This window comes from Eschrichtius robustus, chromosome 11 (genome assembly GCF_028021215.1).
Source record: "Eschrichtius robustus isolate mEscRob2 chromosome 11, mEscRob2.pri, whole genome shotgun sequence".
NCBI lineage: Eukaryota > Metazoa > Chordata > Mammalia > Artiodactyla > Eschrichtiidae > Eschrichtius > Eschrichtius robustus.
In genome coordinates this window covers 8,984,343-9,001,306 of record NC_090834.1, presented here as the reverse complement: position 1 = coordinate 9,001,306, position 16,964 = coordinate 8,984,343, and the positions used below count along the sequence as shown (strand labels likewise).

The 16,964-nt window shown below is 54.7% G+C and overlaps 1 protein-coding gene across 3 annotated transcripts; it reads right to left on the bottom strand.

The window, feature by feature from the left end:
• Positions 1-248: 248 nt before the first annotated feature.
• On the bottom strand, positions 249-15,986 carry ROBO4 (roundabout guidance receptor 4). 3 transcript variants are annotated; one of them, XM_068556385.1, is made up of 19 exons: positions 15,739-15,986; positions 13,537-13,787; positions 12,861-13,190; positions 12,503-12,660; positions 12,192-12,312; positions 11,784-11,911; positions 11,459-11,687; positions 11,103-11,215; positions 10,198-10,366; positions 9,858-10,043; positions 9,687-9,729; positions 7,680-7,816; positions 7,296-7,559; positions 3,445-3,552; positions 3,129-3,267; positions 2,765-2,992; positions 2,238-2,596; positions 1,065-1,271; positions 249-918 (listed from the first exon to the last, which is right to left on the bottom strand). In XM_068556385.1, the coding sequence occupies exons 2-19, from the start codon at positions 13,604-13,606 to the stop codon at positions 908-910; spliced, it is 3,000 nt and encodes a 999-aa protein (XP_068412486.1). In that variant the 5' UTR covers positions 13,607-13,787; positions 15,739-15,986; the 3' UTR covers positions 249-907. The 3 variants fall into 3 exon arrangements, with proteins under 3 accessions (XP_068412486.1, XP_068412485.1, XP_068412487.1); XM_068556384.1 differs by lacking the exon at positions 15,739-15,986 and having other exon boundaries at positions 13,537-14,017; XM_068556386.1 differs by lacking the exon at positions 15,739-15,986 and having other exon boundaries at positions 12,861-13,187; positions 13,537-14,017.
• Positions 15,987-16,964: the final 978 nt, after the last annotated feature.

The following is a 16,964-nucleotide window of genomic DNA, read 5'->3' as shown; positions in this document are numbered from 1 at the left end:
GGGCAGCTGGGACCTCTGAAAGCAGGAGTTGTCTTCGCAGGACAAGTTGCTAAGACCAGCAGACCCCCCCGAAAATCCCCCACCCCTCCCTTCCCTGGATTCTGCTTAAAGTCTGGAAGCTGCAGGTAATTCCCCCATTCACAACAGAACAGAAAGGAGTGACAGCCAGAGTGTCAATGAACACTGCATCCCTTTCTAACCCAGGAGCCCTCCCCAGGATGGTGCCCCGCAGAGTGACCTCATAGAACTCAAGCCATCATAGCTTTATGGTATCAAATTCCTTAAGCTTATAGTGACAACAGTGTGAGGAGGGTGCATTTGTCCCACGTTCGTCACTCTTCCTTCATCTTCCTCCCTAGACTCATCCTGAACCCTTTGTCTTGGTGCTGAGATAGGGCCTCACTGCCTCAGTGGAGTCTCTCTTTATGTCCCTTCGTGGTGTGTTTGGGGAGAGAGCTAGGAATGGTCCAGAAAGGGCTGAGAGGGGAGGCCCTGAGATGAGAAGCTCCTTCCTCCACAGCCCTCTCCCGTGAGCCACTGCTGTCGTCCAGGCAGACATTTGGCTCCTCCACTTCCCGTGATCCAAGTGGGTGGGGAGATCAGGATTTAGGGCTGCTTCTTAGGCCCAAATGACCTGGTTTTGGACGTGGATGAAGCAGAAGGAAAAGCAAGGGCTGGGAGTCAGGTGGAGATGATTTTTTCACCCCCGGGGGCTCCAGGTCCGCTTTGTTCGTATTTTGTTTTGCTTTCATTTGTTTTCACAATCCGGGACGGAGAACTCTGGAGGCTGGGAGAGGTGGACCCCAACTGCAGAGAAGCACAGGCCAAGACCCACAGTCCACAGCCCAGGCTGGTGGCTGACAGGGGAGAGGGTTCTGATTCTCCTCTTGGCAGTCTCGGGATCAGCTCACAAGGCGTCTGTAGGAGAAGTTGAAGGAGGATGGATTTATCCCCCAGCTCCTTAGCTCTCCTGCCAGACCCCAGGCGCCTTCTTGGACCCCACCCCACTGCCAAGAACCCCTGCAGTCAAGATCGCCACATCAGCCAGCCAGCCAGACACTTACCGCCGGCCTTGGGCGCAGGACAGCTGAGCTGACTTCTCTGGGACGAGATCCGAGAGGTGGGGGGCCAGGGAGGCAGCCCCCTTCCCAGCCACTGGGTGTGGTTTTTCTCCATGTCCTCCAACCACTCTGACCTCCACTCCCACGGGGGCAGGGAGAGGGCGGAGTTCAGGAAGAGGTCATCCCGGGGGGAGGGAGGTGACAAAGCATCTGTCAGGGAGGGTAGAGGTATCTGTGGAGGGTTGTCCTTCACCCTTATGGACCAGTTTAGGGCAGAGAGCTTGGGGCTGCTTAAGGCATACACCCAACCCTAGACATAACCCAGCCCCACTCGGTCGATCACCCCCAGTGGCCACATCCACAGGAGCCTCTGCCCCAGGGAAAGGAAGATGTCCGTTGGTTTCTTCAGAGAGAACAGCTTGAACTCTTTCCTCCTAGCCCAGCCCTGGCCTTCTGTCCTAGGCAATCCTTGCTCTCCTATTCGCCACAAGGCTGACTGCTTTTTTTGCGGGGCAAAAGGTAGAGTTAGGGCTCGTAAGATGGGTCTAGGGGATCTAATAGAGTGTCTGAGGAAGGGCACACCAAAGGGCCATGGGGAGCCCTGACTACCTTCTGTTGACTTGGGGATGACGGTCCCACCTGCTAGACACGTGAAACAGGCAGCCCAGTGACTTCCCATCCTGCCACACACAGGACAGGAAGAAGGCCTTGAAAGCACAGGGGGACGTATGAGAGAAAACAGAACTTCCCACAGTGGGGACGGATCCGAGTCACTGGGCTGGGGAGCGACCTTTCCTGGAGACCCACATCTGGTAAGAGGGTCCTGGAGGTAGCAGCATGGACTGTACAATTGGCTGCCTCTGTGATTTTAACTTGAACAATTTATCCTTGTTCTGGTAGGTGACCTTGAGCAAGCTAATAAAGCCGTTGGACTTACAGTTTCTTCATTTGGAAAAGAATGATAAAGAATATTCTTCAGAGAGTTGCTGTTAATGCTGAGTGTATGTGAAGCACTTATCATAGTGCCTGGGACATAGTCATCCCTCAATAAAAACTAGCTGTTTTAGGGATGACGACGACGAAGACGATGCTTAGGATGCTTTGCCTCTTGCTTGGGGAGAAGCTGTGTCCACTCCAGGGGGTGGGGGTGAGGAGTAAGCCTGTGATCTCACGTACCTGTGAAGACGCAGTCTGCCTCCCTGGGCTCCAGACCAAAGCCAAAGCTGTCTGCAGCCACGGCCAGGGCCCGGGCGAAGTGGGCGTCGGCGAGGAAGGAGCCGTCGGAGGAGCTGACCAGGCTGGCTCTGGCGCTGGGGGCGTTGTCCTCAGAGGCCGAGCCCCAGCCGTTGGCCAAGGAGCCCTCGCTGGGCGTGGGTGTGGGGCAGGGCCGAGGTGGGCACAGCACGCCCCTCACCTCGGACCCCACCCCTCCTCCAGGCCTGCCCATGTCCGCTAGCTCCGAGGCCGTCGGGACGCTGATGTAGCCATAGGTGATGGGGGGTGAAGGAGTCCTTGGCATTGGAGAGACACTGTTCCTAGGAAGAGGCGAAACGGGGGATGGGACGCGGTCGGGGGGGGAGGGGGGAGGCGGGGCGTGGAGTGGCAGAAACAGCCCCGTTGAGGAGGGTGGAGGCAGCAGACGTAGGCACGCTCCTGCCTCGCGCTCACATCTGTATCCTTTGGTTGCCCCTCTGGCCACTCACCTGGGGGTCTCCTCACCCTCACTGAGCTCCAGGCACAGCGCCACCTCCTCAGGGGTCAGCACACTGTCCTGGTCATCCCCCAGGGATGACAGTGACGAGCTGGACAGGCGACTGGATGCTGGGCTGGGGCCAGAGAGGGAAGAGGCCTGGGGACTGGAGGGGATAAAGGCGGGGACGGGGGCTGCTGGCAGTGGGGGGCAGGAGGGGGCTTGGGGCTCCACCGAGTGCCTGATTGGGGTAAGATGGCAGGATGGTTAGTGCCGTCCTCCTGGCCCCGCCACCCCTCCCCCAGCCCCGTCCACGCTCAGCAGGCACCCCACACCCCCAGTGCCCAGCCCTGCTTCCTGAGCCTGTGCCCTCTTACTGCGTCTGTTGACTCTGAGAGGGGGGTCCACGAGGAGAGAGGGGTGCTGCAGGGAGAGGGCGAGTCACCAGCTCACTGCAGGAGCCGAGGAGCTGTGGTCCCAGGGCCCGCCAGGCAACCAGGGCCCAGGGCACAGCTCCTGGGGAACGACAGGCTGGGCGTGAGACAGCAGAACCCCCATCAGCCCCGGGCCCCAGTTTGCCTGTCTACCCAGCCCCTCAGAGTCCTGTCCGCACCCAGCCAGCCTCCTCAGGGACAGGAGAAGCCCCACACCCTGCCTCACCCCCTCACCTGCCTCGCAGCGCCCTCCTCTCACCTGGGCTTTGGGAAAGGTTCTTGGATCCTCGGTTGCCCAACTCACAGGCCCAGAGCTCCACGGGGTGGCTGGCCCGGAGCAGTGGGGAGCTGTTGGCCTGGTGCAGCTCTGCAAAGCAAAGAGTGGGTGGCTGGAGGCCAAGCCTGGGTGTGCCTTGCAGACCTCAACCACAGGCTCTATCTTCAGCTTGGTCATCCAGTTAAGCTTTAGGGTTCTTGAACCCAGAGGGAAGAGGGAAGAACCTCCCTCCATCCAGGCTGCTGTGATATAATGGAAGGAGCACTAAGCTTGGAGTCAAAACACCTGCACTCAGCCTGGCTCAGCCACGTATTAGCTGTGTGACCTCAGGTAAATCCATTAACCTTCCTGAGCCTGTTTCGTTTGTAAACAACCACTGCAAAGCATGGTTTGGCCAGTTAACTAAAAACAGATTGGAAAGTTTTTGGCACCTAATAGATATATTTATTTCTCTTTACTGTACACATTCCAATTTCCTGATCTCTATACCCTCACATTGCTACCTACTGTCATGAATTTTGGCTCCGTGAAGGCAAATACTCCTTCTTTTCTTGGAGAGAATCTGTTAATTTCCACTTCTCACATTGCAAATATCTTACATGGCTCTGGATAGTCTTGCCCTGATAAACCCAAGTGTCTCTCACTTGGAGAGATGGGTTGGGCTGTCAAGTTGAGCTGAATGAGGAAGACAAAACCAGGGAGCTCCAGACCATGTCAGGTGTGAAGGGAGAGAGTCAGCTGATGGGAAGAGGAACTTTAAAACAGGAAGATGTGTTGGTCTCACCCAGGGAGGCAATGCCCTGCCCGTGGATATTCAGTACGTGTTGAATGAATGAGTGAATGGATGGATGATATTAGAGATGCAGGTTTAAACACAAGGTGAGAAGAATCATGTACAAGGTGGCAGCTATCATCAGGCCCATGTGGCCACTTAGGAGACAGGGCTCTGAGTGAAGTGTGACAATACAGAAGACCCGGCTGTGTGCAATGACTTGGTCAGGCCAAAACCAAAATGGATCTCAGCTTAAACCAGAGAGGAGCAGAATAATAAAGGGAAAAGGATTTTCCCAAGACCAGGAACAGGAGAACATCGAGCAAAGGAGAAAAGAAACAGCCTTCAGGTCAGTGTCACATGATCAGAAGCCCAGTTAGGAAAGGGGACCGGAGACCAGGCAGGACTCTCAAGACAGAGCTGTCTAGTCAGTCCGATTTCAAAGATCTGGGGCAGATTCAAAGCAGGGACAAGGCATTCATCAAGAATCCATCTGGACCCTAGGAATCCATGTACAGTAGCCAGACCTTCTGAGCCACTGGGATGAAAAGCCACACAATAGCTAGACTTCCTCCATCAAAGTTTCCTTTTGTACTTTGGCTGGTTTGGTTTTTACTCATTTCCTTTAATTGTCATATGACCCAGAGAGTCCCGGAGGCCAAATTTGGGTGCTCCAACCCTGCTCTCATCACCTTTGTCTTGTCTTGTGCCTGGCTTCTTGACTAAGCTCAGAAATGGGGGCACCTGTTGTTTATGTTGGTTTGGGTGGAAAGGGAAGGAAAAGGCCAATACTCATCCCTGCTCCTATCATTTCCTCTAAGGATTCTGGTAACAAAACAACCCTCCTTCCACCTTGCTTGGAATTACTTGAATTTAGTTTCAATATTATTTGAATTAAACTATACAGTAAACATGTTATCAGGGTTAGGTGGAATCTTGTTGGGCACACCTGAATTGCGATAAATATTTGTTTGAATTAATTATTTAATGAGGCTATTCAATGTACTGATGATATGTATCAGCAAAGTGAACTGAGAATAAGATATAATGGATTAGACACGGGAGACAGCAGTCGTGAGATTATTAGTCACAGAGGAAAAAACCCAACTAAGGTCAGATAATAAGAAAAAGGGGACTTCCCTGGTGGCACAGTGGTTGAGAATCCACCTGCCAATGCAGGGGACACGGGTTCGATCCCTGGTCTGGGAAGATCCCACATGTCGCGGAGCAACTATGTCTGTGCGCCACAACTACTGAGCCTGCGCTCTAGAGCCCATGAGTCACAACTACTGAGCCTGCGTGCCACAACTACTGAAGCCCGTGAGCCTAGAGCCTGTGCTCCGTGACAAGAGAAGCCATCGCAATGAGAAGCCTGTGCACCGCAACGAAGAGTAACCCCCGCTTGCTGCAACTAGAGAAAGCCCGGGCCCAGTAACGAAGACCCAACTCAGCCACAAACAGATATATAAATAAATAGATTTATTAAAAAAGAAAAGAAAAGAAAAAAGAATAAGCAAGTCAAGGGGGTAGAGGACACTGAGAGAGCCTGCCAGTTTTAGAAGTCAAGGAAGCAGTCTTTCGGACTAGCTGACAGCAGTAGAGGAGCTCCATGCCTCTGAGATCTTGCTGCCGCTGCAAAGAGCCAGAGGTAGGCCAAGTGTCCACCAGCCCAGGGGAGTCGCTGTTCTCAGCCCATCCTGGGCAGTGGTGGGGTGGGGCCGGGTGAGAAGAAAAGGGGTGCAGTGAGGACCTGAATCTCTGAGTGAGGTTAGGAAGCTTCATCTCAGAATTGGAACCTTCTTAAGAACTGAGTGTAGAAAATTGCTCACCTTTTGTGGGGTAGTATTAATGTTCTCAGACAGGGTATACATTATATTCAAATTAGTGTGGTTATCCATGGAAAAGCTAGTTTTTAAATGAGACTTCTGCAACCTCTTTTTAGCTGGTATTTCATTATCACAGATGATTTCTAATGCAATAGCTCTGAGGCAAAGCTGGAAAGGATGCCAGCTTGGCTAATATTTAGAGTCATAAAATTCTGGATATTGGACAAGCTCTTAATTACTCTGAATCCATCTTTGTCTTAATAAAAGTTGGATTATATCCACTTAACAAAACTGGCTGTTGAACATTTGTAAATCTTACTAATCAGTACAGGAGGCTCAGGAAGACAGCAGAGAGAGTGCAGACAATGTTCAGAAACAGGAGAAAAGAGTCAGCGAGAGAATAGAATTTCCCAAGGGTGCTCCCAGAGAGATTCAGAGTAGCCTTTGGAAGCAGACCATTCTGGCTTCAAATTTGAGATCTGCAGCTTATGGACATGGAGTTTTGAACAAGTTACCCAATTCTGATCCTCTTTCCCAATCTTGTAAAATTAGAGAAATAGCACCTAGCCAATACGTTGTGAGGGTTAAATGAAATATTTGAAAACAAATATAAGTAAAGCACCTCACATAGAGTAGTTGCTGAAGAAACAGAGACTATAATTATTTCTCTCTAGAAAGTCAAAGCAGGTAGCCGGAAGTCAGGAGAAAAGTCTGGACAGAAAGGAAATACTCATTCTCTGGGAAGCCAGTTGGAGGCGGGTACCTGGGCAGACCCATATATCATGCACGTACGTAGTACGTATGGACACAGTGCGTAGTAGAGAGGTCATGAGTGCCTGAGGCATCGGGCTAGCACTGGTGACACCCCTCCAGGTTCTAGAATTATCTGTGCACTGGTCAGGCACTTTCGTTAGACTTTGAGCTCGTAGAGAGTAAGGATTATATCTGGTGTCTCTGTGTCCCCCGTCTGGCATACAGTGGTGCTTATTAAATGTTTGCTGAGTTGAGCTGGTTGCAGAAACAAGGCTCACTGCTAGTGTGGCAAAACCCAAGCAAGAGCACGGTGTAAAGAAAAGCTAAGGCCAGCACACTCCGGGCTGGGTGCGTGGCGATAGGCGTCCATCAGGACAGGCTGTGAGTGGGGTGCGGGCCACACCCAGCGTCGAGGTCACCCCACGCTCTCTCCTGTCCCCCCTACCACCCGATTCAGGCCGTGTGCATCCTCCCATCCTTACCCTGCTTTTTTTGGGCCTTCCAAGCCTCTGCAGGGGCCAGAGACAAGCGCGGAGAAGAGAGGCCCCTGCGGCCGCAGAGGCTGTCCGAACTGGGCCAGGGACTGGAGGCCCTGGCCAGCTGGGGTGTGAGCCGCCTGGCAGCTGGGGCCTGGGGACTTGGCCGGGCTGGGGGGCTGGAAGGCAGCTCATTGATGAGGGAGCCATAAAAAGTGCTGGTGTCGGGAAGCAGGGGCACACCGGGGCTTCGGGGATCCCAGGAGATCACTGCAATAAAAACGACAGGAGGAATTATGGTGAGCGCATCCCACCCATGCCCCCCTTCTCCAGCCCTGGGACCCGCTGCTTCACTGCCAGGCCCACCCCACCCCCTCGGGACATGCTCACAGGAGCGACGACCGTCTAGTGGGTCCCGGGGGTCCACTCCCAGTCGGCTGCTGAGACTGCTGCTGCTGCTGAGGTCCCGAGAGCCAGAGGTGGAGCGCCAAGTGTCTGCCAGCCACGGGGAGTCACTGTGATCCATCCTGGGCAATGGAGGGTGGGGTGGAGGGAGAACAAGATTGGCCAAGACCTCCAGCTCAGCGGGTAGCAGAAGGGGTGGGGTGTTATTCTCACTACTTTTCAGCCCCTCACAGTCTCCTTCAGATCTCTGATCTGCTGTCCCAAACTCAGCGCCGCTTTCTTATCCTGGGATCAGGGCAAGTCCGAGTTGCCCAGAGCTAGGAGGTATCAAAGAGAGATAGCTATGGGCTGAGACAAAAAGAACACAGACCTGGAGCCAGATCTGCTGCAGCCTAGCTGTGCAACCCTGGGCCACTCAGTCCATTAGCCTCTCTAAGCCCCAGTCTCTCCATCTGTAAAATGGCAACAGTAAGGCCTTCCTTACAAGGCTGATGCTGTAAGTTGAGAAGAAGAAATGTGAGATCACTCAGCCAGCAGATCAGGAGTTTGCTACCTGAATGTTGGCTTCTCTACCTCTAGCCTGCTTCCCTTTGAATGGGACACTATGCGGCAGGGATCAGACCAAAGCACTTTTCTGCCTAAAACCTTCAGTGGCTCCCCATTTACCAAGATAGAGCCCACCTGCCTAGCATGGCTAACAGGGCCGTCGTTGGTCTGGCTTCCAGCTCCTCAGTCTTATTCTTTGCTCTGACCCATCTCACACAGTATGCCCCAGCCAGACCAAAAGGGTTGTCTTTCCCTATGAACGCAACAGGCTATTTCTTGCTGTTCCCTTTGCCCTTCCCCTTCTAACTGTCAGGGTAAATGTGAAATCTTCTTCCTCCCATAGTTCCCCCCCTTGTACTTGTACATGTTTCTGCACTCCCAACTCTGGATTGCATTTATGCTTGCGTGGCTGTCTCTGCTAGATGGAAGCTGTTCTAAAGGAATGAATGAACAAAGTGATCAGAGTGGAATCTCCCTCAGGGAGAAGGGGTGAAGTCCCAGGGGAGCCAGAGAAAGTTCGGGGCAGAGCAGACTAAGCCCAGGAGGTAGCTGGAAGGGAAAGACCAATGAGCACAGAACAACGCAGGAACACAGCACCAGCCAGCACAGAACCTTGCTCTGGGCCAAGAAACTGACAGCAAAATGGTAGAGCTGGATGTGTCTCACACACAGTAGGTGCTTGATAAATTCCTGTTGAAAGGTGCAGACCTGGAATGTGAAATCTCCCAGAGGAGATCTAATGAGATAAAGAACAGGAGAAGGTGGGCCGAGATGAAATGGTTATTTAGTGTAAAATTCAGCCAATAGGAGAAAAAAGGATGTTTTCTTTTTTAGTGTCGTGTCTCATAATGGGAGACTTGCTCTGGCAGCCAAACGCGCTTGGAGCAGATGTACCTGCAGGCGGGCTCCGTTGCTGAGAACAAGGAGTAAGAATCCATCACGCAAGGGCAGAGCGCCCTCTGCTGGAACTGCGGGTGGATTATTGCGAAGGAAAGATGCCTCCGTGGGCAGGTGATTTCCTGTACCCAAAGGGACTACTAGGTAGATGCTGAGTGTACAGAGCAAATTAGAAATCAGACTGGTCCTCCTGTGCTAGTTACTCTCCACCTAGCAGAACGAGTCAGCAGGAGAGTGCAGCAAGTATTCATGAGAGCTTGGTAACAAGAGCACTGGATTAGGAATTCAGAAGGCAGCTACTAGCTGTGTAGCCTTGGGCAGTCACTTGAGTCGTGAGTCTTCAGTTTACTCACCTTGTCAAGTGGTGTGATAGGAACATTAATGAAAGAGAAATTAATTCTCACTTGAAGTTCAAGGGAAATTCAGGTACTAGGATGCCAAATTGCCTGGCAGTAGGGGAGACTAGTACTCCGGCCAGTTCTCCATCCCAGCTCCACTGTCCCTCGGCCCCTCTGCCCCTCCCTCGCCTCAGGCCCTTTCGTCTCTCACCTGTGTTTTAGGATGGCGTCCTCACTGGTATGTCTGTACAGACCTGGGAGAGGGCAGGAGGAAGGGTCAGCCCAGAGTCTCCAGCACCTGGCTAGCGGTCTAAACCCCTGTAGCGTTCTGGCTGGACCCAGGGAAGACCTGATCACCTGGGAGCCCACTTCACCTTCTCACCTGGGCCCAGGTGCACCCCAGCTCGGCGCCGGCGGTGGACGCACACGGCGGTGCCCAGCAGCAGCAGCCAGAGCACAACACCCCCGCTGGCAATGACCTCTGGCTGCCTCAAGGCCGCCCTCAGTTGCTCCAGGGTCCACGGCCCGTGCGCACTGGGTTCCTGGGCAGCTTGCTCCACGGCCTGCTCTGTATGGGAACTTGAGCTCAGTGGGGAGGGGGCGGCCGAGGCAGTGAGGGTGGGGCAGACGAGGGGGAGGAGCCGGAAGCGTGAGCGGGGAGAGAGGAAGGCGGAGATGGGGCCTGAATGGGTCTGGGTGGGGCCGGTGGGCACTGTCCTCACCTAAAAGGAGGCAGACAGGGCTGCTGGGCTGCCCAGCCCCAGCCCCAGTGACTGCGGCCACTTGTATGCAGTAGGAGCCTGGCATGCGGGTGGCGATCTCCAGCCGGGTCTGCTCGCCCGCCACCGTCCAGTTGGCGGGGGGCAACGAGGTGTTGCCCAGGCTCCAGACCTGAGACGCAAACAGAGGGGAGCTCGCCCCCTGGCACCATCCCAGCAGCTCAGCCCTTCCTCTTGCGGATCAGACTCCGGGCGTGTGGCCGCCCCGTCCTGCCGTTCACCTGGGGACGCCCCTCGCATGCACCCACACGTCCTATTTCCTCCTCCCCCTACAGCGTGGGAGAGACTTCTCTCTAGACCGACAGACGAGGGACAAAAGTAATCTGCCGAAATAGGCTTTAGACCCGTGGTTCACAAACGTCAGCGTGCTTCAGGATCACTTGGAGGATTTGATAAAATCCGGATTGCCGGGTCCATCCCCAACTTTCTGATTCACAAAGCCTGGCAAAGGACCTAAGGATCTGCATTCTAACAAGTTCTCAGGTGATGCTGAAGTTGGCTGGTCCAGGCACCACCCTCTGACACCACTGCCTTAGAAGCTGGGAGTCAGACACGGCCTGGTTTGACTCCTGTTCTGTTTCCCGCACCTGTGACCTTAGCCTCACTCTCCATGTCTGTAAATTGGGGACAATGACCCAGGGTGGGCTATGAGATGAAATGAGATTGTGTAAGTAAGTGCTCGGCAGCGTCTGGCAGACAGTAGGGTCCTTGCCCAACAACAGTAAGTTTCCCTTGCTTCTCTGCCCAAGTACCATTTCTTAGTGCCCAGAGCAAGTGTCTACAGGATGCCAGGGAAGAGGGATCTCCTGGCACCACTAGGAGGGGGTGTGTCAGTTTGTGGCGGGTACCTGGTAGCCACGGATGATGCCATTGTGCTTTTCAGCAGGTGGTGGGACCCAGCTCACCAGGACACTGCCGTTGCCAGGTAAAAGGGTCACCTCCTGCGGAGGGGCACTGGGCACTGGGGAGGGGGGAGGGAGAGAGGCTGTAAGGGATGCTGAGGGAGAAGGCTCTAGGGAAAAGAGCTGGAATGGGACACAGGGTCAGAGCCATACTGATGAGACTAAGAGCCTTTCTCAGCTCTGCTTGCTGAGCCAGGGCAGGAGGGAGCCCAGGGGTGGGACCCACCATCCCCCCCGGCTAGAGTGGGACAAAAAGGGGCTGGGGGTATATTGTTGGGTTTTGGGGGGCATCTGTCCCTGACCTTGTTCAGGCAGCCTCAGGAGCAGCACGTTGCTGTCGGGGCCTTGAGCCCGCCCGGAGGATGGTCTCACTTTGAACTCGTAGTCTTGGCCCCAGTGGAGGCCCTCAAGCTCTGCGCTCTGCCAGCCAGCCAGCAGGGCCTCTGCCCACGGGGCTCCCTGGCCTCCGGGGGCAGCCTGGGTCCTGAACAGGGCCGTGTAGGACTGGGCAGGTGCAGCAGGGCCGCTCACCTGGGAAAGAGTCCAGAGGGAGAGGAGGGCTCAGGGCTCTCGTGACCAGCCCTTTCTGAAGCTGTGACGGGCTCCAGCCCAGGTCCTGGGCCTCACCTTCCAGCTGAGCCACACAGCAGGACCAGGCTGGGTGCCCTTCGCAGGGTCTGGGTTCAGCAGGGTCACGTTTTCCAGCTGAATGCGCACAGCCAGAAGCTCCAGGGGCTCCTTGTATTCCTGGGGCTCTGTGGGGAGCACAGGGCTGGGGTGGGGCCCATAGGCCAGAATGGAGGAATTGAGGAGTGGGACATCCCTCGGCCACAGAGGGGCCAGAACTCGCAGCTCGCCCAGGTTGAGAGCACTCCGATTTCTATTCTAGGACGGGGGAACCACCCCTAAATGGGGTCCCCGCCGCTCTGACCCTGATCCCGGGTTCCGCTCCCACATCCCCTAACCCCAGCCAAAAGCAGACCGCACCACCCTAACTGGAGCCCCCGACCTTGGCCCTGACCGCCCTCCCCTTACCTTGGACAGACACCCTGGCTGCCCGGCTCTCCCGTCGTCCTGCACTGTTGGTGGCCACGCACATATAGGTCCCTGCGTCACTCTTCTCTGCTCTTGCCATCAGCAGGGAACCTCTGGACACCTGTCAGGACCAGGTGCGTTGTGAAGTCTCCCCTGCGGGGAGGGCCTCTGAGTGGGGAGGGAAGTCTAAGGCCTCACTGCCTCCCCTTCCTCAAATTCTGCAGGGGGACATTGGGCCACGGGGCGGGTCAGTCCCTCGGGTGTGCACAGTTGTGGCCAGGACAGGGTGAGGTGAAGGGGGTTACACTCACCGACTGCCGGCCTGGCTGCAGGGCCAGGGGTTTCCCATCCTTCCACCATGAGACTGTGGGCTCTGGGTGGCCCCAGGGCGGCCCACACTGCAGAATCACCTGCTCGCCCACTGTGGCCACCGCGTCCCGAGGCTGGACCTGGAAATCTTCCCGAAGGACTGTGGGGAGGAGGGAGGGTCGCAGAGAGCGGGACCCAGTCCCCACGTCCAGGTCCCGCCTTGGCATCTCCCAGCGTTCTGCATTACCTACCTTTCCGCTGCCTTGAGCTCACTCTTCAGAGCCCCACCTCCCAGGTCTCCCATCTAGGGCCACCCCCAGCCCAGGTCTCCACTCCCAAGTCTCCCCGCCCAGGCCTCACCAGCCACAGACAGCCGAGCGCCCCGGCTGACTGCCGTGCCCAGCCGGTTGCTGGCCTCACACGTGTAGACACCCAGGTCTGTGGACAGGGCCTGGTCATCGTGGGCACGTCCCCGGGGAGGGGGCCGCAGCAGCAGGAGGGTTCCGTCAGGTAGGAGGTGGTGAATGTCTGGGGGCACCATGCTCAGGGGATGCCCATTCAGCAGCCAGCGGATGGTGGGAGGTGGCTGGCCTGAGGCCTGGCAGCTCATCTTGGCCGGGCCAGGGCTCTGGAGCAGCTGGTCCTCGGGGTGGATGAGGATCTGGGGTGGGGAGTCCTGAGCCATGCCTCCTGGGAGAGAAAAGGAGGTGGAGCCCAGTCTGACTACAAATAGGGCCCCCAAATCCCTGCACGCCTCATCTTCCTCCTCTTGCCTGAAGATCAGTTCCCCAATAACACGCTAGCTGGGAGGGGAGAAGGCCAGCATGCGCGCGGGGCACCCAGGTGAGGGCCAGTGGAGCTCTCAGTCTGTCTGCCTCACACTCAACATCACCATCATCGTCATCACCACCGTCGTCTCTGGTACCCCCCACTGCAAAAGGGAAGCAAAGGAGCAAGGGGGTCTCCTCCCTGCCTCGGCCAGGCCTCGGACCAACGGAGCGGAGCGTGGGCTAGGAGTGGGGAGGGCCACACTCACCTGTGACGAGCAGAAGCAGGAGAGGCAGGGGCTGACGGGCCCCGAGGAGGCAAACTCCTCCAGAGCCCATGGCTGCCCTCGGGCCTCTGTCCTCGTCCGTAGCACTTTGTCCCACTGCTCTGAGCTCACAGCGGAGGGAAGGAGGGGCGGGCGCGGTGGTGGTGGTTGTTTGTGACCGAGACTCTGCCCCAGGAGGGAAGCGGCTTTGAGGAAACCGATGCTTCCTGCCTGGCCCTCAGTGCCTTGGAGAACTGGGAGGAGACCAGAGGAGAGAAAGTCTCTGACCTTGATCCTTTAGTCATAACCTCTGACTCCAAGCCCTGCCCTAGGGTTTATCTTGTGATCTAGTCTAGGATTTCTTAGAGGTAATCCGCAGCCTAACCATAACTCCAGCCACTGTTTTGATCCTTTACCCCAAGCCTCTATGGAACCCTTGAATCCCAATCCCAATCCCTTGGCTTCCAAGCGACCCCCTGCTAGAGTGGCGTGAAAACCCAGAGGTGGAATGTCAGGGCACAGCATTCTGAAGCTGAGGGTAGAGGAAAGCAGGCCCCGGAAGCCGAGTGCGGGGAGCAAGAGTGTCTTGTCATGCCCTGGCCCGTTTCCCGGGGAGAGGTCAGGGTGGTAGGTCAGAAGACAGAGAAGATCACAGGCTCTTGGACAGTCTGGGAGACGCCCACTCTGTGCGCCTAGTCAGCCCAGAGACAGATGAGATAAGCTTCTGGGAGACCTCGGGCAAGTGACTTAACCCCTGAAAGTCAGTTTCCTTATTTGTAAAGTGAGAATAATAATAATAATAATAATAATAATAATAATAATAATAATAATAGTTCCTACCTTGAAAGCTGCAGTAAGAGTGAGAGGAGATAAAGCATAAAATCACCTAGCACAGTGCCTAATGCATTGTAAGTGATCAGTAAAGCTTAGCCAATATTGTGATATATTTATTTTTATGCACATCCCGTCATTGAAACTATTTGAGCATCCTTGGCAGGGATATTTCTCAGGCCCTGGAAAGGTGGTTGGAGTACATGACCTTTAAGAGTTTTTCCAGCCCTGAAACCTCATGTCTAGAGCAGACAGGACTGTAGCTTGTGAGCCTGCAATGTCAGTGCTCACCCCGCGGCTCCCCACCCCCTGCCTACAGAGATGCTGCTCTCCCTTCTCAGAGCCCAGCTCGTGTTTACAGGTCTCTTCCTTCCAAATCTGGAATCTCAGACATTTCCTGGAACTGTTCCCGGAAGGCCAAGGCCAGGCTCTGGAGACTCAGCGGAAGAATGTCCAGCCTTTGTTCCCCATTGTTCCTGGCCAGCTCCTTTGTGGGGCCCCTAACCCAGCCGACTCCCTCCCTTCCTCCCCCTTCTCAGCCTGGCCTCGGTGCCAGCTGCAGCCACGGCCCTCACAGCCTATCAAGAGGAAGGCCTCCTTCACTCTTTCTTCTCTTTCCCCTCAAATGCAGACCAAGACTGATTAAGACAATTAGAGCAAGAGAACACTGTGGTCTCTCCAAACTGGGCATTTCCAAGGGGTGAAAAATAGAGTTAAAGTAACAGAGTGACAGAGCTGGAAGAATAGGAATTGGGGTCAGAGAATAGAGCTTGGTATTTCAGAAGTGGAGGAACTAAGAGCAGTGACAAACTCCATGGCGCGTGCCTGGGCATGTGTGTGCCAGGCATAGCGGAGTAGAATTTATGGGGTCAGGGATCTGTGGGGACAGAGTGATGAAGGAGGTATTCACATGGACACTGAAGTCAGCCAAGGATGAACAAGAAAGGATGTGGTGGGACAGACGGATTTACTGCACATCTAGCCAATTTGGGATTTCCCAGGTCCAGAGCCCCCCAGGCCTGTCTAACCCAGTGACTACCTGCTCCCCAGGAACGTTGCTGTTAGCAGTCCTCTTTAGTCTCTTCTGCTTATACATTGGACTTGGGGAGACTAAACAAGTTCTCTGCTAATTATTTGATGGCAGCCTGATTTGACTCAAATCTCTATAATCCAGAAAGATGGTATAAATTTCCCTTGGGGGGGTAAGAGGGCAAGTCTCAAAGGAATTCAGATTCATGACTAGCGCTGTCCTCCGCTGAGTAGGAACGGGCAGGTGACTCAGCGAGGAGAGGCACCAGTGCTGTACTGCAGGAATGGAGCCTGGAGGCTGCAGCAGCTGGGGAGGGGCCCTTGCCCCACAGTTACGTGACTCACCCCTGGACATGCCGTTGGCACAGCCTCTTTCCATTCCCAGACTCTGGACACCCAAGTGCTAAGAACTGATGGGGATTGGAAGGCCCCATCATTCTGAGCTCTTCCTTAGGACGTTAAGACTCTTTCTCCTCACTCAGTCCAAGCATCCAGGGCGCTCAGGGATCTGTGGAGTGATGGCCGAGGGGACTTCCCAACAGTGAGGTATGTCTGGATGGCTCTCAGAGACCACAGTGATCATTTCCAGCAACCTGTCCCACCAGCATCCTGACTGTCTCATTTCCACACACTAAGGAAGAGCCGACTGCGTGAGTCATGGGGATGACGTTAGTCAATGGGACCCGCCTCCAACTATTTCAAGGAAGCTCTGCTCTGGGACCCTGGGGATGCGCCGGCCAGTGACCAGTTTAAATACTATCTTCCTTCACCCCCTAGTTTTAGAGTTTTGTGTTTTTGTGAGTAACTCTTTCATTGCTTGTAAGAGGGAAGAGAGAGGAGAGAGATTAGGTGCTCTTCAAGGACCCTCCAGAGGACATTTTTTCTCCTGGTTTCTCTGGCGTCTTATTCTGTGTTTTCTGAAAATGCAGCCCAGGGACTCCTGCTGGTCAAGCTGGTGGGGTAAACAGTACTAATTCAGTTGGGATTTGATGTCAGTTATGCTTAGGTTGCGATCCTAGCTCCACCTCTTACTGGCAGAGGCACCTCAAATAAGTCACATAACTTTTCCAAGCCGCACCTTCTTTATCTGTGAAGTGTCTGTATGAAGTTTGTTGATAGTGGGTATGTAAGTGCTGTGAAAACACTAGGTATGTGTTAAGTAGCCCTTGAGTGTTCTGGAAGGGGCATAGGCCCTCACTGACCAACAGAGTCACAGCCGGCCGGCCCTCACTACCCAGGGCACTCTCTTTGGCCTTGAGATCCTGCCCTTTATGTCTTCTTGTTTTTATTTTGTTTTGCTTTATTTTGTTTCCCTCTTTGCTTGAGTCCGTTTGGTCCCATTTTCCAAACTCTCCTCTTTGTTCCACGATGCCAATAGCTGGAGGGAAGTTGAGACAAGAGAGGAGACAGGAATGATCTCCTCTTAGCCGAAGGGAAAGTTGCCCTGAGGCCACTTGACTGGCTCTGCTTCTGCTTCCTCCTTCCTGGTCCCATCAACATCACGGGCAATTCGAGGGTCCATGTGGAAATCACCTCTAACACTCTCAACGCCACAGTTTCTTGGCTTCCTC